The sequence below is a fragment of the Doryrhamphus excisus genome, chromosome 19 (assembly GCF_030265055.1).
Source record: "Doryrhamphus excisus isolate RoL2022-K1 chromosome 19, RoL_Dexc_1.0, whole genome shotgun sequence".
Taxonomy (NCBI): domain Eukaryota; kingdom Metazoa; phylum Chordata; class Actinopteri; order Syngnathiformes; family Syngnathidae; genus Doryrhamphus; species Doryrhamphus excisus.
In genome coordinates, this window is record NC_080484.1 from 14,624,456 (window position 1) to 14,635,609 (window position 11,154).

Below are 11,154 nucleotides of genomic sequence, written 5' to 3' on the forward strand. Positions count from 1 at the left end.
GAATGGTTACCAATAGGTGGTGCTTCGTATCTCTGCACCGTCTTGCGCTGCCTGAGGTTGTACGGCCTGTCGTTTCCCTCCCCGGCTTCCTCTGCTTCATCCCCTTCGTCGTCTTCATCGTCGTCGTCGTCCTCACCATCCTCTTCTTCTTCGTCGTCGTCGTCGTGTGATTCTGCGAGTTGCGTAAAACATTTTTTAAAAATGTAAAAATACAGTGATACCAACAAAGAAAAATATTTGACCCGACCTTCCGTCCCTTCTTCTTCTTCCTCTTCCGCTTTGCTCATGACTTTATGATGCGCGGGCAAACTGAAAGCTCCCCGGCGCATGGACTTCCTTCGCTTGACACGGGAGTACATGTCCATGTTTTCCTTAAAAAAAAAACACACACAAAAATACAATTTCACGTCCATCCTCCACCCCCTCCCACCCATCTCTCAGGTACTCACCTCCTCAGTGTCTCTGGTCCACATACGAAGACGCTCCACCTCTCGGTTCTGCCTGATGCTGCTGATGTTATCCATCTCCTGGAGGACAGCCTCAGCAGTGCTGGTAAGACACAGCGTGATCATAAAAAAAAAAACACAGTGATGAGCTAAACAGGACCAGGTGTTCCTCCACTACAGTAGGTGGCGCTGCTATTGAACCTTCCCACTCACCTGTTGACCAGCTGGTCAAACAGAAGGCTCTGGTTGAGGTGTTCGAACTGGCTCTTCCTGACTCGGCAGCTCCTCTTCAGCTCCACATGGCCGTTCATGTGCGAGTGGTCGCCCTGCTCCTTCCGGTGCCCCACATGGGCTGCGGCGTCAAAAACACAAACCATTTAGTCAAGGGGAAAACTTCTTTCATGGTTTTTGAATGCTCTGCGAGACATTACCATGTCCGTTCTGCATTATACGAGAGGACAACCTGAGATGGAAAGAAAATTGATGGTGAGGTTTTTTTTTTATTTTTAACACATTTACAAGTGCAACCACGTTCGTCAGCTGACCTGGTGCGGTAGGTTGGAATGCCCCAACTGACCCTCTGCCCTTTAGTCTGGGGCGAGGGTGAGGTATCACTGGAGCTGGGCTCCGATGCCATCTGTCTGCGGGGCCGCTTAGACGGCGGGCTGAGGCGTGGGCTGCTGGGAGTGCTCACATCGCTGCTCATCTCCTTCTGGTGACAACAAAAGACAAGGTGCACGATGTTACAATTACGACTAGAAGTTGCACCTTTTCTATGAAAAGACTGACGGATCATTCACTCAGATCTTTATGGTGACTTTTACATGTGGTTTGGTTAAATTTTTCATTTTCATTTTGTTCATGTGTTGTGTGAAGAGAGGCAAGGTTTTTGTGCAACTGTTAAGGAAAAGGAATACATACAAATGCTAAAATCATAAAAATCAGTTATGTTCAAATCCACATATATCCTGATCGTTTTGTTTTTTTTGTCTTGCCGATCGGGTGCTACTAAAACCCCAATAAAGAAGAAAAAGAAAAACAACCAGCCATGAATAACAAAAGGATTTACCAATGCTTGCAAAAAAACGCATTATACAGGAAATTCATAATTCAACAAACTAAAGAAGCAGAAATAACATATAATAATTATAATAATGAGTTGACTACAATCTTAAAAGTGTAATACAGCCAACTATTAGACAAGCACAAAAACAATATTAGAGCAACCTGGGGTATTCTATATAGTATTATCAGGAAAAGTAACAAGACAGACAGACTACCCTCATTATTTCATGGTGGGAAACACCTACAGTAAACCATCGGATTCAATTGTTCCCACTGGTTTTGTCCGATATAAGCGAAATCCGTTAAATGCGTATACCGGAAAATGTCCGTTTTACGCATATATCGGATTTATATCCGGTATATGCGTAAATCGGATTTTATCCATTATAAAAAGGCACTTCCTTGACTATGTTTCCAATGTACCTGGACGCGCAGGCAACGCTGCAAACGCTGCAAATGACGTCGTATAGCGGCCTGTCACGATTCGGCGAATCGGAGCGCCACGATGCAGCCATCCGATATATGCGAGGGAAATTTAATGGAAATGCATTGGAACGGGACTGGAGATTTTGTCCGAAATAGGCGAAATCCGTTATAAAAAATCCGATATATGCAATGAATTTTATTGGAAATGCATTACAGAAAAATCGGTTCTTTTTTTATCTGTCCGTTGTGAGCGAATTTCCGATATATCCGAGGTTTACTGTATAATGATAATATGGATGGATGATGGAAGTTCAATAACTACTCTGTCAATATTGGTCCAAAACTGGAAGAAGTGATTCCGAATGGACAAGAAAGGAAAGAAATCCTAATTCTGTTTCTGACAGATGTAACAAAAAAGGTAATCATCGTCAAAAATTGTAAAGCAAAAAACATCAACTGCTTGTAATGGAATCGAAATGGACACTATAAAAACGGTAATCAACAAGATCATAGAACTATCTTTTCATACTGGAAGATTTCACCCAAAAATGAAACATCTAAGGTTGTTCCAATTTTTAAAAATGGTGACAAACACCGATTTACAATCTATCGGCCAGTCTCCTTAGTACCACAGTTCTCCCAAATTATTTAACTTATATTATAAAATTATACATGCTAAGGTCCATATCACCCAACCCTACTGTGGAGTATGTCGTGCTAGGGACTGGTAGTACCTGAAATGGCACTGATAGGAATCAGAGCCACACCAAACCCAGTAGGCACCACACCTATCCATAGAAATACACAATATGCCCCCTGTTGCTGTAATCAGCGGAATACAGTATGGCTGCTTTGATATTCACCCACTGACCTTTTTTGCTTTTTTGGACATACAATATTGTGATGTCTTTAAGCAATTCAAGCCTATGCTTTCACTGAAACATTGTGAAATAACATATTCTATACTTTGCAACACAATAACACACAATAACATAGCAGCTAACCACAACAATCTGATTTTCTGACAGGCAGATGTTTACATTCTGAAACAAAGGCTGTCAAGTCATCTTGCATCATGCATAGTTTGTAAAAAAGGGCAAATATTGGTGTGATTTTATGGTCATGATGTGTATTGATAAATAAGGTGAATGTATAGTATTTACGCCAAAAGTTCACCAAGTTCAGACTTGCTTAATACGGGACGTGAGCCAGCCAACTGTTGTGATCCCTTCCCCCACAACAAGCTAGCTGTGGAGCTAGCGCTAACACCAGTTATTTCACCTAATCTAATGCCAATAGTGTTAAAAACTTCCAAGATGGTAATACATTCAAGCCGGAAACCAATGTCCGTCGAAGTCCGAGTAAACTTGCTGTGAAATGGGAACAAGGGAGGATAAATGTGAAGGGAACTTGCCTGGGTTCAAAGTGGCAAACACAAAGGGAACTCAAGTTGAAGCTAGCCACAAGCTAATGTCGCTAGCATACACTTTAAACGTTCCGTAATAAGACCCGGTGTTAATAACAGGCGTTCAAACAGCTTAGTTGAAGTGTTTCGTTATGTGCGAATGTTGTCCGGTGAGTGTCACGCCCTGCATCGGTGTCTCGGAGCCGTGGAACAATGCCCCGATAGGGGCACCTACCTCCGGGCCACACGGTTACAAGCTGCTATGGCTAGCCGTGCCGAGTGCTAGCTCGCCGGGCAAAGAGAAAAGAGGAAACCGGCTTACGTGTTCATCAGAGTGGCGTTCGTTCCTCGACGACGAGCGAGTCCTAGAGGAGATGAAAGGACCGCTGCAGGGTCGCGAGCTATTCCGTGTGTTCACCATATTTATTCCCGTTAAAAAAGCTCCCAAACCGGCTCCAAACACTGGCTCATAGAGCGCAGCATCCAGCCGCCATTTTCTCTCTCTCTCTCTCTCGCTCTATCTCTCTCTCTCTTTCCCTGTGTGTGTGTCTTCAAGATCATATCAAATTAAAAAGTGCTCAAATTAGTGTGCACTTACATTTTACATTTTATTTTCTCTATGGATTTAAGACAAGAAAAGATAAGATAAGAAATTAAAGCCATTTATTTTGCGAAGATGTCATAGCATGCTACTGTTGCGTTCGAAACAACTGGGAAATCCCGGCTTTTCAGACCATCCATGAGAAAAAACTGCATTTGAATGCCCCCCCAAGTTCACTTTATACGACCCCAAAATTGACCGGGGTGAGTTGTCAAAAATCCGCTTCAAACATACAAAGCAGTCAAATTTGTACATTTTAATCATTCAGAACTTCCAAAAAAGTGTCTTTTACACTTTTATTTTATCAGTCTCATCACGCCCATGTCTTTTCGTGCTCTGGTTTGTGTTTGAATTCGGGGTCTGCATCCAACTCGACCAGGAGCCTACCCGGTCTACGAATGCCAGACGTCTGGAGGCCCCTCCTCCAGCCGCGAACCAGCCTGGTGAATTCAGACAGTCAAGCCTACCTCACGCTTCCTGGTTGTGTCACGTGGTCTCATGTTTACCCTGACGTCCTTTCAAAATATCTGCCTTCAATCGCGACAATAAATAATAAAATTATTAGTTTTTTTAGGTTAGGTTTTACAAGAGAAAGAATAAATGTTATACTTCTACAGATTTATCTCCAGCTCACAGCTAAACCTGATATTCTAAACAATATAATATTCACAGCTCTTTTATTTAGCTTTTACTTTTTGGCTACTTTTACTTTGACTACCTAGCTACGAACATAAGTTTTACATTCATAAAAGTTAGCACGCAGAATTTGCAAATAAAACATGATGAAAACAAATAATGATGTCATCTTGTTATGTTAGTTTAATATGAAGTTTTAGGTATTTACATAAAGCTAGTAAAATCACAGTCAGTGGTTAGCACACAGGCCTCACAGCTAGGAGACCCGAGTTCAATTCCACCCTCAGGCATCTATGTGTGGAGTTTGCATGTTCTCCCCATGCATGCGTGGGTTTTCTCCGGGTACTCCGATTTCCTCCCACATTCCAAAAACATGCCAGGTTAATTGGCGTCTCCGGGTTGTCCATGGATGTGAATGTGAGTGTGAATGGTTGTTTGTCTATATGTGGCTGGTTTGCGGCTGAAGGAGGAGCCTCCGAACGTGTGGCCTTCGTAGACCGGGTAGTTCTACTGGCCTAGTCAGATGCAGACCCCGAATTCAAACACAGCCTTCAACTGCCTGGGAGGACGCAGAGGAATCGTTACGACAGTACAAGCCGATTTACGTTGCTGCTGCCTGATGTCAGAGTTGCTGCCGTAAACGAGTGCGGTTGATGAGGATGTGTGGAGCTGCTAATCAGCCGACAAAATACTGGTAAATTAGCTTGTAGCTAACACGTCAGCATGCAAATGTTGTTTACAGTTTTTTTTTAATGTCGATGTTCTGATCCAATGGTAGCCACCCTAACTTTAAGAGGGGGTATAGCTGTCAAAACATTAGGGAATTAAAACAAAATGGGACGTGTTAAAAGTAAAAGGCACCATTAGCCAACCACTTAACTGTGTTATAAATGTGACAGTTTGTCTTCTGTTTCTGTTTTCAGATGGACAACACAAGACGACATGATACACAATGATGTCGAGAATGATGACAGTTGGTAAGAAAATGGCCATTTTCCATGTGCTGTGTCCAGAATATCATTTTTGAGTTTGTTTTGAAATGACGTTGTGAATGTCAAGGCAATGAGGCCCACACAGTGGTGCTGTTTTTGTCTTCAAAGGGTTGGCAGTGATGACAATGAAGAGGAGGCACCGATGAGATGTAGTTTCTCAGTAGAAGACCTCCTGGACGAGGTGGAGAAGATCTGTTATGATGCACCAGGGACATCTAAGGTTAGAAACAAAGGCGATTGTCTTGCAATTTGCATCATAAAATGACGTTTATTTGCACTGAAAACAAAAAAAAAGTTAAAAAAAAGAGATATACAGCACCTCTTTCCAACATGCAGCTCTGGGTCATTTGCAGCTCATGTTTTTTTATGTTTTCTGGTACATTGAAGAAATCAAATTAAACCAAAACATAGCTACATTATCCTCTATCTCACATAACTGATGCCAAGTGGCTATAATACTACATAGCACTTGTCTTTTATTATTTTTGGACTAATAATAGGTCATAGTTTACCACAAAAAGCCATAATTTTTTAATTCCGTAATTTTCCAAAAAACACAGGAGTGTGATAGAGCGATATTTGAACAGCGACTGTATTTTGTTATGCCATTTTGTCATTTTATTTACATAAAATTGCCACTTTGGTCTTGTAAATTCATAATTTTTTGTCATATTATTATTTTATTCTCGTAAAATGTTGACTGTGATAAAGGACACCAAGGCTTTCCCAGGCCAGCTCCTGAGACATAATCCTTCCAGCGTGTCCTAGGTCTTCCCCAGGGCTTATTCTTGTGGAAACATGACTTTCTAGTCATAAAATCCCAATTATTTTGTCAGTATCAGACTAATACACCTTTGTAATACAGTAGAAGCCTGCTGGTTGCAAATGGTGAAAAAAAAAACAGAAATAAAAAGGCCTACAAATATAATTTAACACTCAAAACCCAATTCTATGCCTCTCACAGTCGTTAAGCACATTTTAAAATTCCGTTTTACATCACATTTTGTCAAATTATGTATATGACTCGTGTGACCTGTGTGTCAGCGCCCTCTGCTGAATCCAGAGCTACAGCGCCGTTTGTTGCTTGTATGGCTCTTCTGGTACGTTTTTGCAAACAAATATGGAAATTGATCACACAATCAGGTTGAAATGGTGGTGCGCCTCTGGAAGGACGGCTTCACCGTCAACGACCAGGAGTTCCGCAGCTACTCCATACCTGAAAACCAGCAGTTCCTGGACGCCATCAAGAGAGGGTCAGTTTACATTCAGTCACATTCATGACTACGAGCGGCGACCACATGAAATAAACGCTTATTCTGTAGGGAGCTTCCGACGGAGTGGGAGAGCCGAGCCGAGGAGGAGGAGCTGGAGGTCAACGTGGAAGACCTGACAGAGGAAGCATACGTTCCCAGGAAGAAGGTTTTCCACCCTTTCAGCGGGAGAGGATACCGGCTTGGGAGGTGAGAGCTGATTCAATCTTGATATTGTAGAAAAAAACATTTAGGTAGTTTTAAAAGTGCAATTCGGCGGTCAAGTGGTTAGCGCGCAGACCTCACAGCTAGGAGACCAGGGTTCAATTCCACCCTCGGCCGTCTCTGTGTGGAGTTTGCATGTTCTCCCTGTGCATGCGTGGGTTTTCTCCGGGTACTCCGGTTTCCTCCCACATTCCAAAAACATGCTAGGTTAATAGCCACTCCAAATTGTCCAAATTTTTTAATTAAAAAATTTTGAATTATTTTAATAGCAGTAAGAAAATATTGAATAGATTTTTTAAAATGATATATGAAATTCACAAAATAAAAAAGTAACACATTTATAAAATAACATTTTTTATTATAATCCCTAGTGAGGATGAGCAGTATAGAATTTTTTTTAATTTAAAAATTTTGAATTTTTTAATAGCAATAAAAAAAATATTGAATTCTCTGTGTGGAGTTTGCATGTTCTCCCCGTGCATGCGTGGGTTTTCTCCGGGTACTCCAGGTTTCCTCCCACATTCCAAAAACATGCTAGGTTAATTAGCCACTCCAAATTGTCCATAGGTATGAATGTGAGTGTGAATGGTTGTTTGTCTATATGTGCCCTGTGATTGGCTGGCGACCAGTCCAGGGTGTACCCCTGCCTCACGCCCGAAGACAGCTGGGATAGGCTCCAGCACCCCTTGCGACCTTCGTGAGGAAAAAGCGGTAGAAAATGAATGAATGAATGAATAAAAGTGCAATTGTCATTGTCAATTTCCTTTCCCACCACTAGGTGTCACTCTACATCCAAGTTTAGCAAAGCAGGTCATCACCCTGACAAGAAGAGAACTCCAAAAGAGCATTCAATTTAATTTGCTTTTGCAAACAGACACAACGCTGCTTTTTTGTATATCCAGCTCTTAATCTTTCATTTCTGCCCGTCCTCTCCACCACAGCGTGGCCCCCAGAGTCGTGGCCAGGTCGCCATCTGTGCACGAGGACGGAGAATCTCCTCCTATCCCCATGGTAACGCTGGACCACACCCTCCCTGTGACCTCGTTACAGATCTGGTTAGCCGATGGGAGGAGATTGGTGCAGAGGTTCAACCTGTCACATCGGTACGTACGGCCCAGACGAATAAAAAAAACAACACGTTCAAAGCTTAATCTCTACCACTGCTGAAAAGATGACAAAAACATTGCCGCTTGTTCCAGTTTAGGAGGCAAGAGGGTTTGAGCGGGGAGATTGTGTTTTGAGGATTACATAATGCAAGTCTAGTATCGCTGAAGGCATGTTGTTTCCCGGCCACAGCGAGTGCTGCAGAAAACATAATCTGAGATGCAGCAGTGGATCTATTAAATCCCAGGAGAGGGGGGTTGCGTAACCCCCATGCAGTGTTTATGTAACAGTGTTAGGGGCTCAAGGATGGAGAAGCGCCATCCAAGCCCCTTCAACCTTCTGCTAGCCTAGTGGGAGCGGGACGCTCACAAGGCCAAGGCGCCAAGGGTATGTCGGGCGGTCGTGAATAATGGAGGCCCAATACACCTGTCCCCATAGCGCTTCATGCAAGTCGGAATAATCAGTTCCAGGGTCAAGTTCTCCCCATCATAAATGATTAAGATCTCAGGTAACGTTTGAAGTAACATTCTTAATCATCATGCAATTGTTAAAAGAACTTAGCATAGGGGTACAGCCTGGAATGGTTGCCAGCCAATCACAGGGCACATATAGACAAACAACCATTCACACTCACATTCATACCTATGGACAATTCGGAGTCGCTAATTAACCTAGCATGTTTTTGGAATGTGGGAGGAAACCGGAGTACCCGGAGAAAACCCACGCATGCACGGGGAGAACATGCAAACTCCACACAGAGATGGCCGAGGGTGGAATTGAACCCGCATCTCCTAGCTGTGAGCCTCGACCGCCGTGCAGAACTTGTTTTTACCATTTTTTAATTTTTACCATGAATGCACTATATCGCGGCTACACAGCAGACAAGAGGTTAGCGCGCAGGCCTCACAGCTAGGAGACCCGAGTTCAATTCCACCCTCAGCAATCTCTGTGTGGAGTTTGCATGTTCTCCCCGTGCATGCGTGGGTTTTCTCCGGGTACTCCGGTTTCCTCCCACATTCCAAAAACATGCTAGGTTAATTAGCCACTCCAAATTGTCCATAGGTATGAATGTGAGTGTGAATGGTTGTTTGTCTATATGTGCCCTGTGATTGGCTGGCCACCAGTCCAGGGTGTACCCCGCCTCTCGCCCCAAAAATAGATTTTTTTTGTTTGTAAAAATAGATTTTTTTGTTTGTAAAAATAGATTTTTTTGTATTTTATTTATTTTTTAAATATTCAAATAATTGTCTATTTTAAGTCTCACCTGAGTGGGGTAAGCCTCGCCGCGTAGTTCCTACCCGAAATGTCACCCGTTTTTCAAATTATGTGAGCGTTTTATTGAATTGGGTAGCATCCAAGCGAGGACGTTTGCCACCCACTTTTTCTCCGTCTTTTCACCGCCAGGATCGTGGATGTTCAAGACTTTGTGTCGCGCTGCCAGAGGAGCTGCCCGCCTTTCATCCTGACCACGTCTCTTCCCGTGCGGGAGCTTAGCGACAAAGACCTGAGCCTCCAGGAAGCGGATTTGGCCAACGCCGTCATCGTCCAGCGGCCCCTGGAGACACAGGCGCCCTTCGGACACTCCTGACCGTCACCATCGTTCCTCTGATTCCCTTGTGAACTTTCACCTTTCTTTCATCCACCTGTCATTGGTGCTGTGGGTCATAAAGTGAACACCATTGCCTTCATCCAATCAAAACCACTGATGGCTTCAGTCGTCATCAGATATTCACCACCATTCAGTATGTAAAACAGAGATGCTTTCTTACTGATATCACATATACCGATATTGTCCAGCGCTTTACTGATATCGATAACAGATAGCAATATTAGCAGCCTGGAATGAACACATCATGCTTGTTTACTGTGATGCCACAGGATGCATTAAATAAACACTATGTTAACACTAAATTAATAAACACTATATGTGCAAAATAAGACAAAGAATACAATATGCAATGTCATTTATAGTAAAAGTGACATTTTTTTTCATTTTATCTCAACAGTCATTACAGAAATAATAAACAAACCTAATATCTACACCAAAGATGCAGTTTTGTGCTTCCAGGTGTGGTATCGGTGTGTTCCCCAGGTGTGGTATCAGTGTGCTTCCCATAGGTGTGGTATCAGTGTTTACCACAGATGTGGTATCAGTGTGCTTCCAGGCATGGTGTCAGTGTGTTCCCCAGGTGTGGTATCGGTATGCTTTCAGGTGTGGTATCGGTGTGCTTCCCATAGGTGTGGTATCGGTGTGCTTCCCATAGGTGTGGTATCAGTGTGCTTCCCATAGGTGTGGTATCAGTGTGTTCCCCAGGTTTGGTATCAGTGTCCTTCTAGGTGTGGTATCAGTGTGCTTCCAGGTGTGGTATCCATGTGCTTCCAGGCGTGGTATGAGTGTGATTCCAGGTGTGGTATCAGTATGCTTCCAGGTGTGGTATCAGTGTGCTTCCAGGTGTGGTGTTAGTATGCTTCCAGGCGTGGTATCAGTGTGATTCCAGGCATGGTATCAGTATGCTTCCAGGCGTGGTGTCAGTATGCTTCCAGGTGTGATATCAGTGTGCTTCCAGGTGTGGTATCAGTCTGCTACCAGTTGTGATATCAGTGTGCTTCCAGGTGTGGTATCAGTGTGCTTCCAGGTGTGGTATCAGTGTTCTTCCAGGTGTGGTATCAGTATCCTTCCGGGCGTGGTATCATTGTGCTTCCAGGCGTGGTATCAGTATGCTTCCAGGCGTGGTATCAGTGTGCTTCTAGGCGTGGTATCAGTATGCTTCCATGCATGGTATCAGTATGCTTCCAGGCGTGGTATCACTGTGTTCCCCAGGTGTGGTATCGGTGGTGCCAGACATCATTCCCAAGGAAGAAGTGGATGATCATGATGATGATCATGAAGGTTGTGTGCTGTGGGTTGAAGGGGCAAGACGGTGAGGATGGAGGGGGTGCGGGGTGGGGGGGAAATAAGGGGGGGGGGTTAAGTTTAGTTCCCTGCTTTCTTCCTGTCTTTGAA

The 11,154-nt window shown here is 43.5% G+C and overlaps 2 protein-coding genes across 3 annotated transcripts in view; one reads left to right on the forward strand and one right to left on the reverse strand.

The window, feature by feature from the left end:
* The window catches only part of atad2b (ATPase family AAA domain containing 2B), a 66,608-nt gene extending 62,670 nt beyond the window's left edge, over positions 1–3,938 (reverse strand). For both annotated transcript variants that reach the window (XR_009120261.1, XM_058057547.1), the window contains exons 1-7: positions 3,665–3,938; positions 992–1,158; positions 878–909; positions 660–798; positions 450–549; positions 248–371; positions 11–172 (exon numbers count right to left, since the gene is read on the reverse strand). Coding sequence is in view for 1 of the 2 variants with exons in the window: in XM_058057547.1 (XP_057913530.1) it covers positions 11–172; positions 248–371; positions 450–549; positions 660–798; positions 878–909; positions 992–1,158; positions 3,665–3,763 (823 nt within the window). In the remaining variant the exon portion in view is untranslated. The remainder of the gene's footprint in view (positions 1–10; positions 173–247; positions 372–449; positions 550–659; positions 799–877; positions 910–991; positions 1,159–3,664) is intronic.
* Positions 3,939–5,086: 1,148 nt separating this feature from the next.
* ubxn2a (UBX domain protein 2A) lies at positions 5,087–11,056 on the forward strand. The gene is made up of 7 exons (XM_058056938.1): positions 5,087–5,273; positions 5,503–5,556; positions 5,680–5,791; positions 6,715–6,824; positions 6,894–7,031; positions 7,988–8,149; positions 9,555–11,056. Exons 2-7 carry the CDS (start codon positions 5,522–5,524, stop codon positions 9,736–9,738), a joined length of 741 nt encoding a protein of 246 aa, XP_057912921.1. The 5' UTR covers positions 5,087–5,273; positions 5,503–5,521; the 3' UTR covers positions 9,739–11,056.
* Positions 11,057–11,154: the final 98 nt, after the last annotated feature.